Here is a 26,560-nt window from a genome sequence, read left to right as displayed (position 1 = left end):
TAAAGTTTTCCATGTTTCTCTTACATCTTTTAATGCATATTTTAGCAGTAGCATTCTGGAGGTAACAAGCTTTCCAATGTTTAATAATTTATCTTTCAGTAATTTTACAGGTGCTATCAATTTTTTATAATATTGCTCTGGGTACACAATTTCTTTACCTGACTGCTGTTCATGAAGGCCTTTAAAATGATGTGACAGACTTTACAAGGTCCCACACGTTACATGCAATGTTATTTATTCATACAGATTTACTTATTGATTTAGATATTCACAGTCCATCTCTACCTGACAATGTTTGCTATCTGTTTTATTATATATTCCAAGCACCACAGTCAGTAGATTCCGAACAAATATTTCAAATATTTGAAAATGAATGAATATGTAAGCATACCTAAGTTATATACATAACACCTGTGTTTGTATATCCATATGCTGGCAAAGAGAAACTCTGGAAAATAAGCATTATCTTATGAGTTAAATGAACACTTATTCTTCAGTAAATTTAACATGAATTCGAATGTAAGTTGTTGTCATTCTTATTAATCACACTTTGTGTCCCTTTTTCAGACCTTGAAAATGATGTCAATCCATTTGATATTTTCAATGCAACAGGAAAGTTTTTAGGAGATAACACACACAACAATAAATGATTAGTTTTATGCTTATGAGAGAAAAAAACATATATCAGTATTTTGTATTTCAGGAAAGTCAGCCATAATGATAATCACTGGAAACTTCACTATCAGTTTAGCTAAAATCTTGGAATGTGTTTAAAATATTATTTGGTCTCATGGCACATGAAATTGATTTAATAACTGATATAGTAAGATTGTTTTTAAATCAGAGGGTTTTTATAAAATAAAATTATGTTTAACTCATCACTGTAAACAAGTATTCTTTGGTATATACATTGATAAACCATTTTAATTGTTCTAACTCTTTGGCTGAGAGTCAGACTTAATATGGGCTCTAAAATGACCAACAGGTAGAGAAGATGGCAAAAGAGAATAAGCAGGAAGACACTTACAGCTTACTCGACAGTACAGGAAGATCGTGAATGATCTCTTCATAGGGCTCTTCTTGAGCTAAGGTAGAAGCAGATAAAGGCTCTCTCATTTTTTCTTCCCAGGCAATTTCAGCTTTCAGCAGCATTTCCTCAATAAACTCAGAGGCAGCAATATCTACAAGAAAAAAATAAGAAAAATCAGAAAAATGATGAGTGGTGATAGCACATAAATCTATTTACTTTCAATAATTCCGATATGCTTAAAATGCTAAAAATTTATCAATGTATGAATCAAAACAAAAAACCTTAAAAGTTTATGGCTGGGATAAAATTGAAGTACTGTCATTTTAAAAGACTATTTTGTTTTACATCAGTGACACATTTAATTATAAATGAAATAGAAAATAGTATAGACTGGATGGTGATATGTAAAATAAAAAATCATTGAGAATCTAAGCTTGAGCAAACTTAATGTCATTTCATTTTCAGTAAAACTTGTCCTGCATCTTGGCGACTATGAACCAAAATTACAGAAAGAGTTACACTTTCCCATCAACTGGGTTATAAAGCATGTAACTGGCCTTCTATAAACATTCTACTAAATGGGTAGTTGTACAAGTAAATACTCAGTTGCGTTATTTAAACAAGGGGTCTGCCCTCTAGCCATAATATTTTTACCTTTATCAATTGCAAATATAAATAAATATATTTCCTTACAAATTACACATAACAGTAACATCTGAACACGTTTGGGCGCAACATAGTTATGTATCAATCAAGTTTATGCTAACAACAATTACTGATATAGAAATTGATGCAGATCATGAGGAAAAAAATCAACATTCATATCAATTAAGAACCTACTGGAGGCAGCTGCTTCTTCTCAATCGTCAGGACCAGACTGTGTGACCACCTATGTCTATAAATTAGAGTTATGTGGCCTTCTGGGCTGGTCACAGTAATGTAGCTGCCACAAGAAGATATTTATGTAAAGATTTTATCATTATTTGCCTCAGATTAAATTATATACCTGTAAAAAGTAGGTGAGTGCTCAGCTTTCTTACTTTGGGAGATTAAATTTCTGTCCCACCTAACAAATTGTTTTTCCTGCAGATTTTTTTTCAGGAATTTATTCCAAATTCAAGAAACATAAAATAACAGCAATATACTATAGTACTGATGATGACTTTCATTTGCTCAGTTATAGCATGGGTTTCTGGTTTACTGTTCTCTGCTCTATTCTTGCATCTGGTTTTATCTAGTTTTATCTTCTTGCTGCCTAGATTATTGGCATATCTGCTTTAGTTGAAACCTTTCACTGCATTATAACTCTTTGCGTTTTGCATGTGATAAAAGTATTTTTATTCAAGTAGCAAATCTTTACTGAGGATGTATTATGGGCCCAGCACTGTGTCTCATATTGCCAACAGGCCATGAATAAGATACTAGGTTGCTGGTCGACTTTGCATGACCAATGTGGTAAAAGTTGCCTGAGAGAGTCCTCATGCACTGTGCTCAGATGACCAGTGCTGAGTCTAGACCAGAAGTGCATTCATTGCCTCCGTTCCTAAGATTGTCAACTGCATGCCTAGACATCTGTTTGAAATGACACTAGACCTAAATGGTGAGAGTATGCCATGGGAGTCCATGTAGTCAAAGGTCAGTCATATCCTCCCTTGTCTGGGAAATAAGCCAGGAATACAAACTTGAAAAGTGTGAGCTACTGTTAGAACCAGACTAGAGTTAGCCGAGGATGTGACTTGTATTCACAGTAAACACGTTTTTAAAAAGAAAATATCTAAAAATGTCTATTTGTTCTTTTGATATTTATCATTAGCATACTAATATACTTAATGTTAAGATTACTAGACTATAAGTAATATTAGCTTGATTCTCAAGTTTGTGACTATTAAGCTGTCTAAAATTTCTGTTTGGTAAATATTCAGTTTAACAGAGAAGATGAAGTAATAAACATTAGACAATGATACTTAATTCCAATAAATAACAAATAGAGAAAAATCCCTTCTTCTGGCTTTAACTGGAGATTTATTAGAAATTCATACTCCTGAAAGTATATCAAATGACAAATCTCAAAAGTAAAGTACATTTAAGTCAGCAGAGGTATAGCAAGAGGAATAATGTATTTATTAAGTTATTCAGATCAATTACTGTCTTCAATATTTTGATGTTATGGTATTACCTATGCTAGATTTTTCTCTTTGTTATTCAGAACTCTTTTTACTATTGCAAAATAATTACAAATAGTAACTTTCTGTTAAATTTTGAAAGCCACAAAATTAATGTAGCATCCATTTATTAAATAAGTATATGAATATACAAAAGGGCAGTGACTAAAATAATTTTAGAAATCTTCAAAAATATATTTATTAAAAAATAAGTAACATTTAGTTAAGATTTTCAAAGTTTTAAATTTGCATAAGAATGTCAGCCTCTGTATTTTTCTTGTAGTTTAAATATCTGCACAGATAATAACGCTATTATTTTTCAAAAATACCTTAACGGATAAGCATGTATTTGGTAGGATGAGATATTAGTTAAATAACAGTAAAAATGTATTTTAAAGTACGTTACACCGAATGAATCACTATCCTGAAAGTTTAAAACATGAAAGGCAAAATACAACAAAGTACAACAGTACAGTGTAGATTAAACTGTGAATAGCCTCTTGCAATGGAGGCTATTCACATCGCCTATATCATCGTACATAGGCGATGATGAATTGTGCTTGAACTGGGCTGGTTGTTACACAGCTTCACAGGCATGTCCAGCTCTCACTTTGTAGCTGTGCTGAAGATGGATGGATACTCCAATATGAAAGGAAGAAAACAGTACCTGCTCAATGGTCCAAGGATGCTCCTAACCTACCTGACGCCTTCTCCTCATTACAGTTCACGAGGTGTGGGTTTGCCTGATGCATCAGGAGAAGTTTCACCAGGTTTGTCTGAAATATTAAAGATAATTGAAATGGGAACCACCATGGCAGAAGCTAGGATTCATCAGTAAGTCATACACTGTGCTGTCCAACTAGCAGCCGGCATGAGACAGTATCAGCATTCCCACTCAGAAGTCCTTCCTGTCCCCTTTCCCAGTGCCTTTTCTAAAAATGTCAGATACTCAAATTATTTCAGCCCTTTCTGGATTCAGAACAAAAATTATTTATCCAATAAGGATTTAATCACTGAAGATTTGAAAAGGACACTTTATAACTTTCAGGTTTATATTATACGTATTTTTAGGATGAGAAACTAGTTACATAACAGTAAAAATGTATTTTAAAGTAAGTTACACTGAATGAATCACTACACTGAAACTTTAAAACGTGAAAGGCAAAATACAACAAAGTACAACAGGACAGTGTAGACTATATGCCATAATATAACCCGAAAGTACATAAGCTATACTCCTTATGTGAGGAATTATATGGTATAGTGTGTTTTGTTCTGTTTTAATTGAGCAATTCGTTGAAGTCTAACTTGTTGGCATTGTTCCTCTATGGCAGCAACATGGGCAGCAGGAACCTAAAGTCACATTGGACCGTTAGAAAAATGCAGTCTCAAGTTCTAAGAGTTAAGTGACTTGATAAATTAACATATATTTTAAATTATTATAATATATCACACATATAAAGGGTATATATAATATACATGTGTTATTGAAAGGGCAATAATGAAATAAATTTCCGTATACTCCACTTTTAAAAATATGTACTCGACTTTTTTTTAATGACATCTTCATGTGTTTCTCCCAAAACTATGCCTGTCTCTATTTCCCGGAGTTGGCCACTATCGTGACTTTTCGGCTAACCATTAATATCTTCTCTATATGCTTAGCACACACATATGGAAGTATCCCTAAGCAACATATTGCTTAATCTGTTTGTGATATTTATAGAAATGAAATCCTATTGTATAGATTCTGGCATGCCTTGTTTTCATGGCTTACCACGAAATTTTTGAGTCATCAGACTTGATGGGTTTAACCAAGGCTCATTCTTTTTCTTGGCTGCATGGAATAGTATTGTACAAATATATCACAATTGATCCACCTTTCTCCCAGTGAATATTCAAGCCATTTGCAGTCATTTATTTGTTTTTAAAAGTAATGTTCCCATAAGTATTCTCATTTATATCTCTTGGTGCACACATACGATACTTTCTTCAGGATATATGTACTTAGAAATGAAATTGCTGGGATATCAGTTTGGACAGCATCAAAGTGACTAGATAGTGCTAATATATTTTTTTCCAAGAGATTGCTCAGATTTACACTCCCACTCCTAACAAGGCTTTCTGCTGCTCTACGTTCTACTTAATAGCTTTATTACCAGGCATTTACTTGTTGTTAAATTCTTGGGTGTAAAAGAATAGAGCATTGTGGTTTATGGCACATTGCTTTGAAAATGGAGCAGGATTCTCCTGGATTTCTTTTTGGTATGATTTTATATAATGCTTTTTAAAGTTATTACTTTCTAGGGATTTGCCAGTTTTGCCTAAGTTTCCAAGTGTGCTGGCATGATGTTGTTGGTTATATCTTCTTATTGTGCTTTTCCTTTTATTCTCTTTTTAATAGCTGTGCTGTTTGTGTAGTTATGTTTCCATTTGCATGCACACTATCAGTCATTTTGTGCATGCCCTATCCATCTTTCTGATCAATATTTCCAAAACTTGGTTCATCTCATTAATGCTTACAAGAACCAATTTGAGGTATTGTTGATTTTTTCTATGGTATTTTTGCTTAACAGTTCAATCACTTTGACTTTTATCTGTTTTATATTCTCATTTATGCATTCTGTGTTTGTTTTATTAATCTCTCTCTTTTTTATTTTTATTTATTATTATTATTATTTTTTGAGACGTTGTTTCACTTTCTCACCCAGGCTGGAGTGCAGTGGCGCCATCTTGGCTCACCGCAACCGCCTTCTCCCAGGTTCAAGCGATTCTCATGTCTCAGCCTCCAGAGTAGCTGGGATTGCCGGCATGCACCACCGCACCTAGATAATTTTTATATTTTTAATAGAGTTGGGGTTTTTTCATGTTGGCCAGGATGGTCTTGAACTTCTAACCTCAAGTGATCAGCCCGACTTGGTCTCCCAAATTGCTGAGATTACACGCGTGAGCCACCGAGCCTGGCCTGTTTTACTAACGTCTTAAAAACTTTGTAAGTTGTAACATTATTTTTCAAACTTGTCTTTTACAATATAGACATTTAAGGTTGCTATGCAACCTTAAAGGCTGTAAATTTTCATCAAGTGAAAATTACCACCACTTTCTTTATGTCTCAAATAGGGACAGAGAAAAAGCAATTTTTTATTATGATTCTGTTCCAGATATTTTAAAATGGTCATTGTATGTCTTTTTGATTTATAGAGAATAGTAAGTCCTGAAATAATGTGTGTTTCTGTAATACAAAGTAGCTCATACTCAATTGATAAACGTTGGTGGTACTATTTTTTCCTAGGCAAGAGGAGTCAAAACAACGTAAGTCAAATCGTAAAATTAAAAGACCTCAACTGTGTTGTGCTGGACGGTGAAGCCGTCTTAGCTGTATTTCTACGAATATTCTTTTTTTAAACAATGAAGTAATTTAAAGGCAATAAAATGGACACTAATAAGCGCACAGTTATAAAATTTGGGCAAATGTGTGTACCTGTGTAATCAGCACCACAAATAAGATATAGAACATTTCTCATCACCAACAGTTCCCCCCTGTCCCACTGTGGTCAGTGTTCATCCCATACAAGAAAACACAGTGTGATTTATAGCACCCCAGATTAGTTTTGTCTATTCTTAAACTTCACATAAATAAAACACAGAAATGTATATGTTTGCCCAATATAACATTCTTGAGATTCGTCCATGCTTGTGCATGCATTGACACTTTCTCTCTTCATTGTTGAGTTGTAGTCCACTGTACAACTACATTACAATATGTTCATCATTTTCTTCTTGAGAGTTGAGCCATTTGTTTCTGGCTCTTTGAATAAGGCTACTATAGACACATGTCATTTCAGTCAATGTAGTTTTTCATTTTTCTCTTTTGAACATTCTAAAATAGAATTCTGGGTAATCTGGTAAGTGTATACTTAACTTTATAAGAAATTGCCAGAAAAGTTTACCAAGTGGTTTTACTATTTTTTTATCCTCACTGGCAATTTTGCCACATGCTCTCCAACACTTGATATTGTCATAGTAAAACAATTTTAGCCACTGAAGTACTATCTCACCGTAGGTTAATTTACATTTCCCTGATGACTAGTGACATTGAACACTTTCATGTGCTTAATGACCGTCTTTTGTGAATTGTCTACTCAATAATTTCTTGTCCATTTATTACTGCATGTTTAACTTTTTACTATTAGTCTATCTGCATTTTTATATGATCTGGATGCATTTTCGGATATATGTATTGTAGTGGGAAATCAGCGACTGGAGAGACCAAGTGGTGTTCAGGAGGGCATATTTTAGGTGTACACTGGCTCAGCGGACAGGCACCCTGAAAATCTGAGCAGCAAACAAAGAAAACAAACATCTTTTATGCACCTTGAGGCGGGAATTACATGATGCAGGAAGCTGGCTTACAAAAGCGAGAACAAAGCAGTTAATTATCAGGTGACATTCTTAGGACTCAGCTGACATATTGGGAAACATGTCTTCCAACTCATGCTTATGGATCGTGTGACCTTGCGGTTGCACAGCAAGAAAAACAGCTTACAGAACTTACAAAATATGTGGGGGAGAGATATGGCTAATGCTGCACAGACCTTACAGAGGAGCAGTTAATATTTTTTCTTAACTCTTACTTGGGGTGGGTGGGGGGAGGCGCTACTTCATGCCCATTCTAGCGTAAACTTAAACTGTAAACTTAATTTCTTTTAATTTTTCAAGTTTAGTATTACATATATTTCGTCCCATTCTGTGGTTTGCCTCGTCATATTCTAAAAAAATGTCTTTTGATGAGCAGAAAGACACTTTTATTTATTTTCTTTTAAGTACCGTATCTGTACCTATTTTTATCTACTCAAAGTTCATCATAATATTATACTATAGTTTCTTCTGAAAGCTTTACAATTTTAACTTTTATATTTGTGGTCCACTTCAAGTGAGTTTTTGTGAATGCCATGTAAAGGCCCGGATGGTCCAGCACCATTTGTTTTTCAGCAACATTTGTGGAGAAGACCATTTTTTCTTATTGAATTGCCTTGAGACTTTCATAGGAAATCAACTGGCTTGTTATGTTCATTTGTAGCCACTATATTTTAGGTTCCATTGATCTACTGGTCTACCCTTGCTGTATTACCTAACAACTTTATGTGTATAGATTTATAGCAAGTTTTGAAATCTTACAAGTGGAAGACTTATAGTAAGTCTTGAAAATAGTCTGTGTCTTATTCCTTCAAGAACATTTTGTCTATTATAGGTACTTTGCATTCCATAATTTTTAGGATGAATTTTCCAATTTCTATAAAAAAGACTGCCAGGCTTTAGGTTGGGATTGTTTTAAATAGGTAGCTACTATATTAGTTTGATATGCCTTAACAAATCACCACAAGGTTCGTGGCTTAAACAATAAAAATGTATTGTCTTACAATTCTGTAGGTCAGAAGTCTGACACAGGTATCACTGGGCTGACACCAGGGCTCTGGTAGCGTGTTCCTTTCTGGCTATAAGGGAGAATTTGTTTCTGGCTTCTCCAGTTTTGAGGTCACCCACATTCCTTGGTTAATGGTCCCTCCCCTTCCACCATCTTTAAAGCAGCAATATTGCATGTCTCTGACCATTTTTCCACAGTCACACCCCCTCTGTCTCTCAGCCAAGAACAAGTCTCTGCTTCTAAGGTCCCATGTGATTACACTGGGCCCACCTAGAGAATCCAGGAAAATCTTTCCAGCTGATGATCCTTAGCTTAGTTACGATGCAAAGTTCTTTATTTAGCCTTGTAATATATTGACAGGTTCTGTGGATTAGGACATGGACATCATTGGGGGCACTATTCTGCCTTCCCAGATACCTTAACAATATTCAGTGTCTCAATGACAACTGCATATCAATGAGTGTGGCTTACCTCTCTATTTGCATAAGTTTTCAATTGTCCCTGCAACATTTTGTAGTGTGAAGTGTACAAATATTGCACATTATTTGTTAAACATATTACTATCTATGTTATGCTTGTAACACTACTGTAAAAAAATTGATAAATTCACTTAACGGTTCTAATTTTTAAAGTTTTTTGGAGATTCTTTGCTATTTTCATTATCCTTTTTCCTTTCCTAACCTTGCCTTTCATTTTCATTTCTTGCATTATTTTACTTCTTAGAATGACAATGGTTTCTTCAATCTGCGGTGGGGTTTGTTTGTTTGCGTTTGTAACATTTTCTGTGGCATTTTTCATTCATGCTGAGCATTTTGCCCAGGCATTCCAAGAGATCTCCTTAAATAATTATGGCTCTTGCCAGTGTTCTCACTATAAAAATAATTAGGTTTTCAATAGTATGCCCTATTGCTAGATTCCCTACAGGCCCATTCAAAATTAGTGTTTGGTTTTGCAGAACACAAATTATTTCAGTAGTACTTATTCATGTTATAGCAGGGTGCTTATACTTAGAAGTTATTTTGACTTCCAAATATATCATTTGCTAAAGAAAGAGAAGCTATCTTTAAATCTGAAAGATAAAATATATATATTGTAGGTTCCCAGGACATTAAAATAGTTGCAAAAATGAGTATTGCTTTATATTAAAGATTCGAGGCATTTTCTTGCTTTTATATCATATGTCAGAAATGAAGGAAGGAAGGAAAGAAGAAAATGAAAGAACAAAAAAATAAAATATGGAGTAAGGTAGGGAAAAATTAAGGCAGGAGGAAGGAAGGGAAAGAGAAATTCAGAAAGAAAAGAAAAACAATGAAAGTCAAAAATTAGTTAAGATTGCCTTTGTTTTCCACAAATTTGAAAGAATGGCAATAATGCTAAAGCTTTTATATCTTTGCAAAAAGGTTAGAGTATCAGAGAGTCTAATAATTATGTTGCGTCACTAAATTCAATTTGCTGTTTATAGAACTCCAAATAAAATCATGTGCAATCTCCCAACAAACTACTGTTCTCTACAGCTTCAACTGCGGAAAGCATTTAAATCATAAAAGTAAATGTTTCCTACAAGAAAATCTTTAACACTAAAAGTAATTCCATTTTATTTCAGGCCTGTAAAAATAAACATTCATGTGTGAAATAAGGAAGTTTCTCCTACTAGGGGAATTCCTTTCTTTTCGTAAAGTCAATATTTCCTATGTGCTTCCAATTAGAAATCACTGAGGCACTTCACAAAACTGAATTAAGCAGGCCAGGGCTAATTCCAATTACTCTACTCTGGAACATCTGTTTTAACCTCACAAAACATCTTTAGGTAAATTACTTAAAATGTGAGCAGGTAGAGTGTGCTGTTCAACTGCAACTCATCTTTGCTATTAAAAGAATTTCATAATCAGCAAAGTTATCAGAGGTTAAGGTGACTAATATTCAGAGAGAAAGAGAGAGAGTGTGTATGTGTTGTGTGTCTGTATAAAAGGAAACACTAAGTGGCTAACAAAGAAAGTGTATTTAAGCTGAAATTTGAATTAATATTAGTTACTGGATATAGACTTTACTTATTCTTCAAATAGTTGTATTTCAGTGTGGCTAAATTTATCAAGATTAATTTCTTGAGAGTGAAAGTATCTCTTTAAAAAGTTAAAATATAGCAGTGAGTATTTGGAGCCAGCACTCATTCCTTCCTAGTTCAGAAGCTAAAAATGATTGATTTAATTTAATAAAGAGGAAAATATAATGTTAAAGTCTCTCAGAAACTCAGCACTTGCATACCCCACTTGAATTACATATACCTAAGCTCAATGGTGCATACTCTACATTGCAATGAGTAAATGTCTCTAACTCCGAGAACCATGTGAACTATTTCAGATCTAATATTTTAGAAAGTCTAATACATTACTACTTTTAATGATTCAACTATGATTTCTTATTAACCAAACAGTTCTGCCCTCATACCACAAAATAAATACTTTCTAATCACTGCAGTTTTCCATGTAATTGTCCTTGTATTTCTTTTCTGAAACACTCCTCTTTTATTTCCATTTGCAAATCTCATAATCCTCCTCTGCCCGTGTCCAACCCCTCCTCAGTCTCCTTTTATGGAACTTTCCTTTTATACAGTTGTCATAGTTGTATTTGTGTAGCTATAACGGAATATCTGAGACTGGGTAATTTATAATGAACAGAAATTTATTGCTCACAGTTCTGGAGGTTGGGAAGTCTAAGATCAAAGTGCCAGCAGGCCTTAGTCTCTCTTCTTTCAAGATGCCCCATTAAATGTTGCACCCTCCAGAGGGAAAGATCATTATATCCTCACATGGTGGAAAAGCAGGAGAGAGAAACACTCTTGCAATTTCTTTTTATAGTCGTATTGATCCTTTCATGAGGGTGAAACCCTCATGACCTAAACACCCCTCATTAGGCCTCACATCCTAATTTTGCTGCACTGGGGATTAATTTTGAAACACACAAATTTTGGGGGGACACATAGCAACCATTAAATACGGTGTTGCTCACAAGATATTGCCTTTGGTTGAAATCCCTTTCATTTGTGCATGATTTCTTTTAGTAATACATCCCAAATGCAAATTATTTCCAGTGCTACCAAAGCCCTTGCATGTGCCCGGGTTTCTCATGGAAATCTCCAGGATGATTTCCTGCAAGAACCAGTCTCAAGGGGCGTGCCCACTCACCTACTGCTCACACATTTATTCAGTGATCATTAGGGCATTTATTGATTCTCTCATTAAATAAATAGTAACTTAGCCAGTATTCTGTGTTGGCTCCTGTCTGAGATATGATATTTTGACAAGCCAAACAAATGTTCCTGCATTCACTTCTTACAGACTAAAAGGTGATACAGATGAATGAACTGACAACTACAGCAAGTTGTGGTAAGGCTGTGTTTATGATATGGGATATGCAGGGTGCTTGTACAGGGACAGGAGAGGAACCGTCATATGCAAATTCCGAGCATTAGGAAAGACGGCCAGTGAAGTGACATCTCAATGTAGCTGTGCAAGGTAAAATTTAACAATTTCAGGAAGAGCAAAGAATAGGCTATATGTGGTGGTGCATTCTAGACATGAAGATACATTCAGTATAGCTTTAACCTCACATATGGTGGGGTGAGGCTGGAGAAATAAAACACGGGACTTAAGCAGGGCCTCTGACACATGGAGACTTATAAATGGTGCTAAGGAATAAGTATTTTATTTCAACAGCAATGGAAAGGATACTGTGTTGACACAGTGTGACTATGTCTGCATGTAGAATGATTACTGTAGCCTCGTCATTGACAGAAGAGTGGGGGAGGGGGATAAAAACCTGTTAGAGGCTGATGGGTTAACCCAGATGTAGAGATGCTAGTGTCCTGGGTGAGGGGAGAGGTAGTGAGGAGGCACAGATTGACTGGTGGTGATTATAGCTTAAGTATCTCAACACAGTCCACTGGGTAGGAGTTTGTAGGCTCAGTGTTCTGTTAGGCATGAGAGAGGAGAGAGAGGTAGGAAAATGGCAAAGGACTAGTTTTGTGGTGAATAAATGACAAAACAGAAGAGCAACAGATGGGGATGGGAAAGAGAAGATGATGGTTTTTTTTTAAACAGGTGGTGTTAGAGGACAGAAAAAAAGAGACAGCCCCTGGGTATACACAGATGCAGAATTTGGGAGAGGAACAGAGAGGAGGCTTCAGTAGCCATGAGCATGTAGACAGCATTTGAAGCTGAGGGTGTGAGAATATTTCTCAAAGCCATGGCAAACATCAAATAGGAGCCTAGGATGGCACATGAAGCTTGTTAATACTCCATGGTCAGAGGGGTAGGGGCATAACCCGACTGTTTTCTCCAAAGCAAAGAAGAAATAAGTCACAAAAAAATTAAAGTTCTGAATATAGCTTAATTTTTATATACTTGGGTAAAAATGTATTTGAGAATAAAAATGGGTTTTTAAACATTAAGATGTATGAGTTATGTCATACAAAATACTTTGGGAAACAAAAATACTTAGATTCCAGCATTTGTACAAATATTTTCTTATCTTTGGGTGTAGTATTGCCAATTCTGTTGTAAATACTAAATACAGTAAATACATACAAGACTAGAATGAAATTTTACTTCACATACAACTCATGAAAGAGTTGTAAAACCAAAAGACTTATTGCTCACCTAATTTATTCAGTTCCTAGTTTTTGAAAGAACAAGCATCTCTTTTGTTTTCCACTGCAAAAGTTAATATATTTATAAAAGGCAGTTTTAAAATATGTACATCATCCCACTATAAATGTAAATAATAAGTACAGTTATAGATTGTGAGCTACCTCCTTCTCCATAAAGGTATTTACATTTATAAGGTCTTTATAAGAGTGAAATTACTGTGAATGTCTCTAAAAATGCCATTAGTCTCTCTAAAATGTTCACATTTCTAATGCTTTTTCCCCTAAACACAGATACAATATATTTACAGCAAATTTCTTCAGAGAGAGTTATAAATCTTCCATGCATATAAATTGATATTCAAATAAACCTGTTTCTAAAATATAATTTCCAAAGTGCATACTAAATGACATCTTTTTGAGAGAACAATTTTTTAGAATAATTCTAAATGTCATATACTATTTTTCTTGGTGAAATAATTGAGATGCAATTTACTCAAAATCTTCTATTATCATAAATCTCCAGTTGTTTTTCCAGTCTGAGTAAAAGAAGAGTATCTTGGTTTTGATGCCTTATATTCTGAAACAAAAGCCTCATCTACACTCAGTATTTCCAGTTTTGCACCTGATTCTATGTTGGTTGCTTTTGTCTTTCGGTCACTGTGCTGGACAATGGGCTAGCACAGTGGAGAACTCAAAGTCTGTCATTCTGAAGCATGCATTCGAGTGGAGACACTACTTGACTAGGCTTAATGGAACAAAGTAGTAAAGACATACGATCTTCAGACACTTTCCTCAGTACTAAAATGTATCAGAAGTTAGAAAATTAAAGGCAAGTCTAGCGAAGCAGAGGATAAAAATAATGTGTTTTAAAAACCTGCCTCATCTGCACATTGTAAATGGCCATTTCTGGAAACCTTTGAGTAAGATATCTGTCTGTACCAATCTAGCAACCATCAATGGATCAGGACACGTGCTGACTGATGATCCATACACACACGAGGCATTCACCTTCATGATTCGCAAAAATCTGCTGAACTAAGTAAAAGTCTCCCCTTTCTATAGATGTTTATGGTTCTCAATAATTGGTGGCCCCACGGTTGGGCTCTGTGGAAAAAAACAATCAAGGCTTGTTGAGTCCACAGTCAGTGAGTGGTGGGGCTGGTACCCAGCGCTGGCCCTTTCTATTCCAGTGAGAAGGCCATGGAGGCCTCAAAACAAAGCTGGCATAACGCCCGATATAGTTTGGATGTTTGTCTGCACCAAATCTCATGTTGAATTGCAAGCCCCAGTGTTGGAAGCGTGGCCTGGTGGGGGGTGATTGGGTCATGGGGCAGATGTCTCATGGTTCAGTGCTGTCCTCACGATAATGAGTGAGTTCTCAAAAGATCTCGTTGTTTAAGTGTGTGGCATCTGCTGCCCACCCGAAGTATACATCCCCCAACTCTCTTTCTGCTCCTGCTTCCACTGTGTGATGTGCCTGTTCCCGCTTCGCATTCTGCAATGAGTCAAAACTCCCTGAGGCCTCCCCAGAAGCCCAGCAGATGCCAGAGCCATGCTTGTACAGTCTGCAGACTGTGAGCCAATTAAACCTGCTTTCTTTATAAATTACCCAGTCTCAGGAAGTTATAACAATGCAAAAACTGCCTAATGCAATCCCTTAAATAAGCAGAATCAAATGCATGAGAAAATAGAAGGAAGTATATGAAAGCTAGGGTGTGCTTAAATTTTCAGGTCAACTGTTTTGTGGCTGGTTTTGAAGAAATGAAGTAGTTGGGAAGTGTTTCTTAACTGACTTATCACGAATAAATGATGAATGTTGGAAACCTAGTGGGCACACTGGAGGAGGGAGTAATAAAAACAATCTTAATTCCTTTGCATCTGACAAAGTCAACATGGCTTCTGAAGCATAGTTGTCATGTAAGTTCATGACTGTGTTTCTCTAATTTGAAAGAACAGATTTTAAAAAGTTTGGGAAGTTTTTGGAATGTGACAGGTAAAGGCAGGTAATAACACTGATAGCCACTAATTCTCTGCCTTATCATTTGGTGATTCCTGTGTCTTATGACTTTTGAGGGACAGGATTCTCTAGGAAGGTTTCTGAAAGAAGTGACAATTAGATTGGGCTTACGTTTCCTCTACCACTGATGCATGGCATGTATCATGTGTGGCATATATGTTAATCATTAAAGGGTTTTTTAATTGTTAAATCTAACTATATAAACATTTAAAAATCCATTTTCATCACTCAAACTAATTACAGATTTTTTTTTTACCACATAACACAAATTTTATCTGGCTGATCTTGTCTCTCAATTCTTACTATATAGTATAGCTTTACTAGAAACATAATTTCCTGGATAGAAGCTTCCATTTCTGGCAGGGCACGGTGGCTCATGCCTGTAAACCCAGCACTTTGGGAGGGCGAGGCAGGTGGATCACCTGAGGTCAGGAGTTCGAGACCAGCCTGGGCAACATAGCGAAACCCTGTCTCCACTAAAAATAGAAAAAATTAGCCAGGCGTGGTGGTGAGCGCCTGTAGTCCCAGCTACTTGGGAGGCTGAGGCACAAGAACTGCTTGAACTCAGGAGGCGGAGGTTGCAGTGATCTGAGATCACACCACTGCACTATAGCCTGGGCGATAAAAAAGAAGGTTCTATTAAAAAAAGAAGGTTCATTAAAAAAAAAAAAAAACAAAGAAGAAGTTTCTATTTCTGTAGGTTTCTTATGGGCCTCTGGAAGGTCTATGCCTAGTTTTCATAGAGGACTCAACCTCTGAAATTGTAGGGATACTTTCTGTGTCTATGCATTTCCGAGAAAAAGGTCAGTAGCTTCATCTGATGGCTTGAGGGATAAAATTTCTGATTCTAATCAGAATTTTGGATTCTAATCAGAATCTAATTTTTTCTGCCTTGGTCATTACAGCTTCCAGGAGGTGGAAAATAAATATCTAGATTCTCCTTATGAGTCAGGAAAAACTGACTTCATTTAGTCACCCTCAACATGCAGAGCCAAAGATTGCAATAGACACTTTATAATAGAACAGTTGCAGAAATATATACTCATTTCCCTGCTTTTCAGGTGGGTTTCATGTGAAAATAATAATAAATTAATTTTCTTTTATCATTCTTTACCAAGCTTAACAAGACTTTAAGAAATTAGTATTTTTAGAAGAAGAAACAGCTGCTTTAAAATTCACCAACTTAGACTTTTCTTTCTGCTCCTCCCCATTAATTATGACAATAACCCTGGGAAGAGCAAGCAACTCAAAAAGAACTGGTGGAGGAGACAGTACAATGGACGGCTCAGAAATTTAAAAGCATCATGATGGAATATTATGAGCAAATATATTGAACCAATGGGATAGCCTCGAAGAAACTGACACATTCCTAATAACATACAATCCATCAAGACTCAATCAAGGAGAAATAAAAAGCTGGAACAGACCAGCAACAAATAAGGAGACTGAATCACCATAGAAGCACAATTCAGGGATATTTAGCAGATCCTTAAATATATTTATTGAATAAATGGATCTTTTTTTACAGGAGGTGCTGTCAAAACAAACAATGTTCTTGTTTGTTTGAAAGAACTTCCCCACGCAATATGATTTTTTTCTAAAATACGTGAAATGCAAACTCTTTCCATTCTTTTGATAGTTACACTACTGAAATTTATGATAGATTACTTTACATAATGATTAGTCTCTTAAAGATCTAACTTACTACAAATGTACTAGATGTGATTGTTACCCCAAAGTAATGTTCTGAAATGAACACATTAACTTAAATCTCCATATAGTGTAAATCTAAGTTACTTTTCCTACTATTGCCATGAATAAAATATTTGCCGTAGAAAACACATAATTATTACAGATTCATGAGACTGCAAGCATATGAAGTCTATATAATATGAAAAACATTTTAACTCCATATTATGACAAATGTTTACAGATTTTGATTATTTCTTCAATGACTTGACTACAATATTCAGATACATAAGGAACATGCTTTTGTGTGCTCTTGTATAAGCATTTTCCTTTAACCATAAAAATGTTTGTTCAGTAAGAAGACACTATTAAAAGTCAAATTACAATAATGATTAGTACATAATTTAAAATCAAATCAAAATTGAATATGAAATTATTAATTAATTATATAAAATTATTTTTTAAAGAATTCAGCAAATCACTCTACCTGGCCATATTTGGCTGCCAAGTGGAGGGGAGTCCAGTACTGATCATCTACTATGTTGAGGTCTCCACCATGTTCCAGGATAAGAGACACCACCTCCTTGTAGCCACTTGCACACGCCATGTGTAACTGCAGTGAAGAGACATCTTATTATTCATTTTTTTAAAGTAGTGATATTCATGCAGTTCACTCAGTGGTTTAAAGAGAGCTACTTAATGAAATGGTGGATCTAAAATACAGAGACCATAAAAACAAAAGAACATACATGCAATTTTATTTATTTGGTATAAATGGGTGTAATTATCAGTCTTTGAAAGTACGCTTATGTTTATTAATTTTCCTTCCAACTTTGATAGTGTGCACTTTTTCATGTAACTCCCATCCCCCTCCGAGTTCCATTTCAATGCAATCTGAATATTTTAAAATACAGAATATAATAATTGCAAAGCTTACCACTTCTTGCCGAAAGGTAAAATATTTGCTGATTAGCTCTATATTCCAGGCATTGTATTGGTGCTATAGAAAGTGATTCAAAGAATAACTAAAAACAGGAAATGTGGTCATTGTGATGCTTCTGTATGTGTAAAAGGCACAGAAACACTGAAAAGGATTAACTAATCCTGGCGGCTTAAAAATGATTGTGTAGCTACCATTGTAACATTCTCCCAGTTTTAGTTTCTTTTTAAATTATATTTTTGAGACAGGGTCTCTCTCTGTCACCTAGGCTGGAGTGCAGTGGTGGAATCATGTCTTACTGCAGCCTTAATCTCCAGGGCTCAAGTGATCCTGCCACCTCTCCCTACTAAGTAGCTGGGAATACAGGTACATGCCACTAAACCCAGCTAATTTTATTTATTTATTTATTTTGGTAGAGACTAGTTTTAACCATGTTGTGTTTTACCTAGACTAGTCTTGAACTCCTGGGGTCAAGCAATCCATCTGGCTTGGCTTCCCAAAGTGCTGGGGTTACAGGCATGAGCCACCACGTCCAGCCCCAGATTAGTTTTTTAATGGAATCTTAAGTTTAGAAATAAGGCCTTTGGAACAATAATGATGAGATCGGGGTTTGGAGAATTTTTTACATTTTTCAGGTGAGGGAATTCCTGTTTCTAAGGTAGCAGCCTGTATTTCTATATAAACTATCATCACACTCAAATGACATTACTAAGCAACTACGTGATTTATTTTATAAACATAAGAATTAGGAAGAAGAAACTATCAGAAAAGAAAGAAAAAAAAACCCTTAAAAGTAGTAAAATCAATGCCATCTTCTAGGTTTGATAGCACGGAATTTTGTAGCTCTGTTCCATTGTGTTTTTATTACAAAGACAAAATTAAAGTCAAAAAGGCTTATTCAATGTGTACATTTTGATAAAATCTAACAAAAACATTTATTTTTATAGCCTTGGACCTAATTAGGCTCTTCAATCTACAGAGTGTAAATATATGTTTATTTCTTGTAACTCAGCTACATTAGAATAAATACATCCATCTAAATGAAGACACTGTTTCACATAGATTTTCCCATGCTTGCTACATACAGAATTAATCTTATTAATATTCTAGGAAACAGTCCCCAAAATGATATATCCATAAGTATTTTAGAAAATATAATTTTACTTACTTGCTCTCCTAGAGAATTGATCTATTCATCTGCTTCTAAATTGATTCTACGTTATTTGAATAATCAGTAAATGATTGGCAGTTACTCTGTGCTATATGCAATAATCTGAATCTCAGAAGATACTAATTTTTAGCATAAAGCAGAGTCTACAAATGGAATCAAGAATGAATCCATTTTCTGGTTAGCAATTGATACTAACGATGTCAAGTTCACAGGGCCAATCCCTGCAGGATTAGATTTGCTTTCCATACAGCAAAAATTGGCTCTCACCATTTAGAACTTAGTCCAACCCTGGGCCAGTTACCACAAGCACAGCTGGGAAGGAAGACTAGAAGTCCTGGCTCACTCACTAGAGACTCTATCCAAAGTGTTACTACCAGTGACCTTTGTGGAGGCTGGCAAGTTTACTTCTAGGTAATCCCAAAACCAAAATAAACAAACAAATGAAAACCCTAATTGAATACTTCTACTTAATCACATGAGATAACCAACTTTTCAATTATCATAATACAATAGCAGGAGTTAAGAGCATTATTTTGAGTCTACTGGCAATCAACTTCTGAATCCATAAGCAAACAGCTAGCCTCTGTGGGATATAGTTTCTCATCACTAAGAACATGTTAGACCTAGAGTTAAAAGATTAAAAACAACAGCAACAACAACAAAAATGTCTATTTATGAAATGGAATTTATACTCCTACTACTTGTCCTGACTATGACTACAGGATATCAGGTGCCCAACTGCAACAGTGTTGATCCCTGTGGTGTCTCAGAACATTCCTCTCCTGCTACTTTAAGGGCCTTGTGAGAAACACAGAGGTGGTTATCATTTCTGCTGTGAACTAGCAGCAGCATATTAGCAAACACAGTTCCCACGAAAAATTACAATTTGGAAATCACCTATCTAGCTACAAAGCAGGACAGGTGGTCAGAGTGGCTTCTAAAACATTAGGTATAAAAGCCGTGAGTTATTTCTTCTCATCTTTACCATCTGTGACATGATTGTTGCCCTTATTTTGCAGATGGAGAAGCAGTGGTTTAGAGTTTAGGTAACTGGCCCAAGGAAGAAGCATGGTCACTGAGATCCGAGGCCATGCTCTGCAGCCTCCAGCACTCAGATTTGAAATAGCACAGAAGAGTGGACACACAGTGAGGTCAAGCCACAAGGATAACACTAACATACTGAGGCTCCTAATACATCTTGCATTCATACCATCATTTTTGTATGTTAATATAATTTTTTTCTTATTTCTGTAAACCACTTCTATGTCCCTCACCCTTCCACATACTAATTTTATACTAACATTTTAGTCTCTGGATGATACACAATATCTATATGCTTGCTTCGGCTTTCCCATGGCTCTCCATCAGTGCAGGCACAGTCTTGTTTGGTAAATGTGGCATATTGCCTCCTGGTATGCTTTGCAAAACCATCACCAAGTCCTAGTGTTTTTCAGCTATGAAAGCACAGGAGCATCCCAGGCTCCACATTTGGGAGTCTGAGTCTACTCTAGAAGGGATCTCCTGTAAAACTGCACCCTAACACACACATATCCAGTGTGATGTAGGCCTGGGTAAAAACAGACAACAGGGTCATTTGGTCATTAGAACATCTTCTCTTCTTATGATCCCATATAAGGATCAGTTTTCATTGCATCCGGTCAAAGCCCCCAACACTGTGCCCATTTCATATTACAGCATCTCAGTCTTTGACAGCCTGTTCGTTTCATTTACTGATAGTGTTAATTGCTAGAAAACATACTATGGACTACCAATTATTTCTGAAGTTTGAGATTTTCATTTTCCCAAATAAAAGATAGTTCTAATATTTGAAAAACAGTACCTCAACTCAATATTTATAGAAATTAAAATAAGTAGCACTATCATTGTTTTCAATGTTGGTTCTCAGCTGGATCAATTGCTCTGGACAGGGTTTAAGGCAGCACAGAGCAAATGTCCACAGATGAATACCAAGATGGCCCCGCCTGGTTTCAACAGCAAAACACTCTTGGGCCCTTTCAAGCATGTATTCAGGTAAAATCCAGAAAGGTTTTTCTAACTTTAAATTGCTTTATATTTATTTTTAAGAGTTTAAGATATGTAAAATATAAAAAGACACTAAAGATACTGACAATTGGACTTTCTAGATAAATGCTTCGCTTCTCAGATTCTGGTCATTTATTTCTATTTAACGATGCCACTCCCTTGATAAAAGTAGGCCCCTCAAACAGCTGAATAACAAGAAAACAAATAACCCAATTTAAAAATGGCCAAAGGACTTGAACAGACATTTATCAAAAGAAGATATACAATTGGCTAATGGGCTCAAGAAAAAATGCTCAGCATTACTAATCATTAGGGAGCTGCAAATTAAAACTACAATGAAATATCACCACATACCTGTTTGGATGGCTGTTCAAAAAGATGACAAGTAAGTGTTGGCAAGGACACAGAGAAAGGGGAATATCTGTATGTTACTGGTAGAAATGTAAGTTAGCACAGCCATTATGGAAAATGGTATAGATATTCCTCAAAAAACTAAAAATACAGCTACCTTATGATCCAGAAACCCCACTCTGGTATATACCCTAAGGAATGGAAGTCGCTATGTCATAGGGATATTCATACTCCCATGCTCACTGCAGCACTATTCATAATAGCCAAGTTCACTGTTCATCAACAGGAAAATATATGAAGAAAATGTAGTATATATACATAATGGAACACTAGTCACTCTTAAAAAAGAAAGAAACCCTGTCATTTGCAACAACATGGATGAAACTGAAGGACATTATGTTAAGTGAAATAAGTCAGGCACAGAAAGACAAATACTGCATGATCTCGCTTCTAAGTGAAATCTAAATCAGTAAAACTCATAAAAGTAGAGAGAAGAATGATGGTTGCCAGGGACTCGGGGAGGGGAAGAGAGAAAATGAAGAGTTGTTGGTCGAAGGGTTCGAAGTTTCAACTAGACAGGAGAAATATGTTTTGAGATCCGTTGCAAAGCAGGATGACTATTGTCAATAAAAATGTATTATACATGTTAAAATAACTAAGAATACATTTCCAATGTCTCAACACAAAAATGGTAAGAAAAGTGGTGGATAGGTTAACTTAGTGTGATTTAATCATTTCACAGTGTATACATATATCGAAAATTCACACTGTACCCCATAAATGCATATAAGTATTATTTGTCAATTTAAAATAATATTAAATAAAATTAGAATCACTGTGTACCTAGCAATTTATTTTATTCAAATACAGTTAATATTTTCCATGCCGTTGAATGTTTGGATCACTTAAAGGCTAACTTTGATCGAGAGCTCACTGTGTACTAACTAGACAATAAGCTGAGTGATTTACATGCACGGTCTCCTCAGGCCTGGTTATCTTATAATGTGGCACTCTTATTATTCCAGTTTAAAAGATGAGAAGATGGTAACTCAGAGTTTAAGGAGCCAGCACAAGTCACAGCTTGGAAGTGATGGAGCCTTCCAGGATGAGCACCGACTTGGGTCTATCTGGCCTCTTCATCATGGTGCTATTGGGCTTCTAAACCCTGGATTTTTAGGAAAGCATAGTATACAATTATACAGACACATTTTCATTGACTGGGCTAATTCCTAATTGTGGGATATTTATGTAGTTACCATTTTTGATATTGATTTTAAAAATGTTTTGTTGGTGATTATCATATATGTCCGTAGTGATTTCCTTTTGATACATCCTGATTCTAAAATAATGAGCATTTTTTCAAGTTCCTGTGGCATGTTGCCAGGCAGAGTTCTAGAATGTACCAATTTACCTACAGTCCAGCAGTGTATGAAAGAATCTATTTGCACAGACCCTTAGCTTTTCTGATCTTCACTATTATTTATTTCTAAAATGATTTCAAATAATTTGCATTTACTTAATTCCCAACAGTGGTCCTCATTTCATATACATAGGCTAGTTGGATATTTTTCTTTTGTGAATTGACTCTTGTTATTGTTTATTTTCTAGTAAGAGGTGGTTTTTTAAATTAATTTCTATGAACTCTGCATATTTTGAAGATATTAAAATTTTGGGAAACCTGTTGCAAATATTAGTCTCAGCAAATTACCTGTTGCCCCTTAATTTTGCTCACTCTTTAATGCAAAATGTTAATTATAATTTCTGACATAATCAAAGATATTAACATTTCTGTGTTTTTTCATATTTTTACATTGTAAGGGTCTTTGCCAGAGGCTTAAGTCTTGTCCACATGTATAACTTGGAAAATATCTGTTAATTGTTTTTAATTATCTTACCCTTGTATTTGTGCATCTGATTTTTTACTAATCTGTATGTAAAATGTTAAATATTATGATATATTCCCACTGGATCTGTTCTTACTGAAGCTTTGTGACCCCTGCCACTCCGAAGCTAGAAGATCATGCTGAGGCTAATGCTATATTTTAATAAAAACTATGTTACGAAGAAATGAAAACTAATCTTGAGGACCATTCAAATACCTGTTAGGTTCAGTCAGGATTGTTGACCAAAAATTTCAGGTCTTCTTCATGTATTTCATCATAACACTAACACAGGATTTTTACTATCTCAGCTTTGACAGAAGTATGAAAATACTATAAATCATATCCCAAAGTGAGACTATATATGTAAATTGGAAAATAGTTGCCCTAAAACTGCTCAGATGACTTTTGAACTCTACCTCGAGACTGAGGGCACACTAGGTCAGAAATTAAAGACAAAAGGAGAAAAAGTGTTGAACAATTTTTAAAGAGCACTCTTAGTGTGTTAGGAGTCCACTTTCCCTTCCCATTGTGTGTAGGTATCAAGGTGGATGAGAGTTCCTCCCAATTTTATGGCAAAGAGAGGCTGTAGAGACCACTCTGAGAAGCTACATATCCTGAGTAGTTTGGTGGACACAGAATAAACTGGTTTTGATTCTTGCATGCACAAAGTAAACGGCAAGAGATGGGCTGGTTTACCCATGAAGCTGTGGTCATTTCTGGTTCTATTTTAGGGGGTGCCTCATGGAGCAAGCACAGCTTAGCAGAGAAAATCTGGAGTGTCCTCAAATTCCCAAAAGCCGAGTGAGCATAAAGGACCATTTGGAAGAGCGCATCACCCAGACCTGGTACAGGCTAAGGCTTCCCCATGATGATGGCGGGCGGGTGAGATCCAAAACACCCCCAAATTCTCACAAAAAGACTCAAATTCTTGGTCAGAGAGCTACATACCATCTAAAGAAGGCTCAGTTAAAAACCTTGCTCTTGTTGCCTCTCCTCTTCCCTATCTGCTCCCTCCTCCCTTCTTCTTCCTCTTAACTTCAGTGGAGTTTAATAAAGGAGTGAGGGATGAAGAAAAGTGGCAAGAGGAAAAATAGTAACCCATGTCCACCTTCCCTTCTATGGACTTCCCAACCTGGTACAGCACTAAGTTGGGAATGGATTTAACATTTAACTAAACTCACAGTCCTTAACACCTGGGCCCACTGACCTCTGCAGGATTTGTGGATAAAATTCGGGGGGTCGGGGTGAAAACTTGGGTGAGAAAATAGCTCTATTTTCTTCGACTCCTTAATTGAAGTTTAGCAAATTCTTCAACAATGAGCACAAAAAGCAAACCTGTGATGTCATCATCAATAAAAGTCCTGACATTTTCATATCACTCTTCGGTTGCAGCAAATACCTCAAGATAGCATTCATGGTCAATGCCACCTTAAAATCATGGTAATTACTAGATCTGTTGCTTAGTGGAATGATATAGAAGCACATGCATTATATATCACACATTTACTTTTAATATTATGATGACTATATTTCAACATAATTTGTTTTCTAGGCACCATTTTTATTGCATTTTAAACATTATTTTGAAAGGTGATCCATGGGTTACACCCAACGGTCACTGGGAAGTATGGCACAAAACTTCTACAACTCCTGACTTGAGAGTTTTAATTATAATATGGGATTGGACACTTTAATTTAAGGTTGGTTTGTGACATAAAGTGATCACAGAAGTTGTATTCTTTAAAAATGACCATAAAATCAATGGCTGTCTCCATCCATAAGTAAGGGATGAACCAGCATTACTGAAATAAAGGTGACAAAAATAAAATTGCTTGATACTTGCCTCTCCTGAATAATTCTTTCCTAACAAACCAAATAAATAAGCCTTGGGGCCAGATGTGATATATCAAATTATGTGCTAACACAGTAAATAATAAAACAACAATGTCTTCATAATATATATGCCAGTTATCGCATTAATATTTTCAAAGACTACATTCTCAAACTGATGAATTCACCTTCATATACTCTGTAACATGGTGTTTATTAAAATTCTATCATTTTCTGAGGCCCCTATTTAACAAGAAGATAATGTAAACTAAAAGATCCCTTTTAAAAAGAGATATGTTATATTTAGTTATTTTGTTGCAATTCTAATAAAGAAGGTAAAGGCAACTCCAAACCCGTCTTATTAGAATTTTATTCCCATTGAGCCTTTTGTTGTTAGTTTCCTCTCTTTTGCACATAACAATTTAACACTGTGAAAATGTATGCCTAATTTTGAACCACAACTGGCATTCCATCGCAGGTATGGAAATCAATCTGAACAAAAGTGTCTTCTTCTCCTTATCTCCACAATAGATACATACACTATATACCTTACAGAACAGAAAACACAAGGAAATGACAGTCATTAACATATACAGACTAACCAATTCAGACATGTGAATCAAACCAAACTACTGGCTGTTAAATGCTGTAATCTTCAAGGGACAGCATCCTAGCCTTTTGTTCATTGTTACTTTCTTGTTAAAAGCTCAAAGATAATGACCACAAGATTTGGTTATTTTAGAACAATTATTTGCAATATTTATGCTCTCTGTTCAATAAAAAGAAGGTCACAAGGAAAGTAAAAATTCAAAATGATTGAAAATGATAGCTATTTATTGCTCTGTATTGATTGCTTCAATAGCTTCTCTACTGAAGTGTGTATGCTCTTTTACTTAGCAGTGGTTGAAGTATGCATTTTGTTTTTACTTAGCAGTATTTTTTTAAAGAACTAGGAAGTTGTAATATATTCTACCATACAAAGAAACAAAGGCTCTATTGCGTTTCTATTATGTGTTAGGCATTAATTCATTACGTGTAATAAATGAATTAATTAAATAACTCACTCCAATCAGATTTTTGACCCTACTAGTCCACTGAAACTGTCCTCCAAGAGAAAGTCAATGACCTCCAAGTTACTAAGTCCAATAACCAATTCACAATTCCCATTTAACTGACCACTCAGCAGTATTTGGTAGTCTATCGTTCCTCCTGCTTCCTCAAAGTTTTCACTTGGTTCCGAGGACATTTCGTCCTCTTGGTTTTCCTCCTTCCTCAGTGCTTGCTCCTTCTCATCCCATTTCTGGAGCCTCCTCTTCTTCATCTCCATGGCTTGGTCCCAAATTTCTGTCCTTCTGCATACAAGTAGTGACTTCA

The 26,560-nt window shown here is 35.5% G+C and overlaps 1 protein-coding gene across 1 annotated transcript in view; it reads right to left on the bottom strand.

Moving 5' to 3' along the window:
* MYO16 (myosin XVI) overlaps positions 1 to 26,560 on the bottom strand; it is a 585,697-nt gene that overhangs the window by 383,835 nt on the left and 175,302 nt on the right. The window contains exons 7-9 of the mRNA XM_024925327.4: positions 17,456 to 17,581; positions 3,893 to 3,968; positions 1,028 to 1,181 (exon numbers count right to left, since the gene is read on the bottom strand). Coding sequence (XP_024781095.2) covers positions 1,028 to 1,181; positions 3,893 to 3,968; positions 17,456 to 17,581 — 356 coding nt within the window. The remainder of the gene's footprint in view (positions 1 to 1,027; positions 1,182 to 3,892; positions 3,969 to 17,455; positions 17,582 to 26,560) is intronic.

This window comes from Pan paniscus, chromosome 14 (assembly GCF_029289425.2).
Source record: "Pan paniscus chromosome 14, NHGRI_mPanPan1-v2.0_pri, whole genome shotgun sequence".
Classification (NCBI taxonomy): Eukaryota; Metazoa; Chordata; class Mammalia; order Primates; family Hominidae; genus Pan; species Pan paniscus.
Note: the sequence above shows the minus strand (reverse complement) of the source record. Positions and strands in the feature narration are given on the sequence as shown.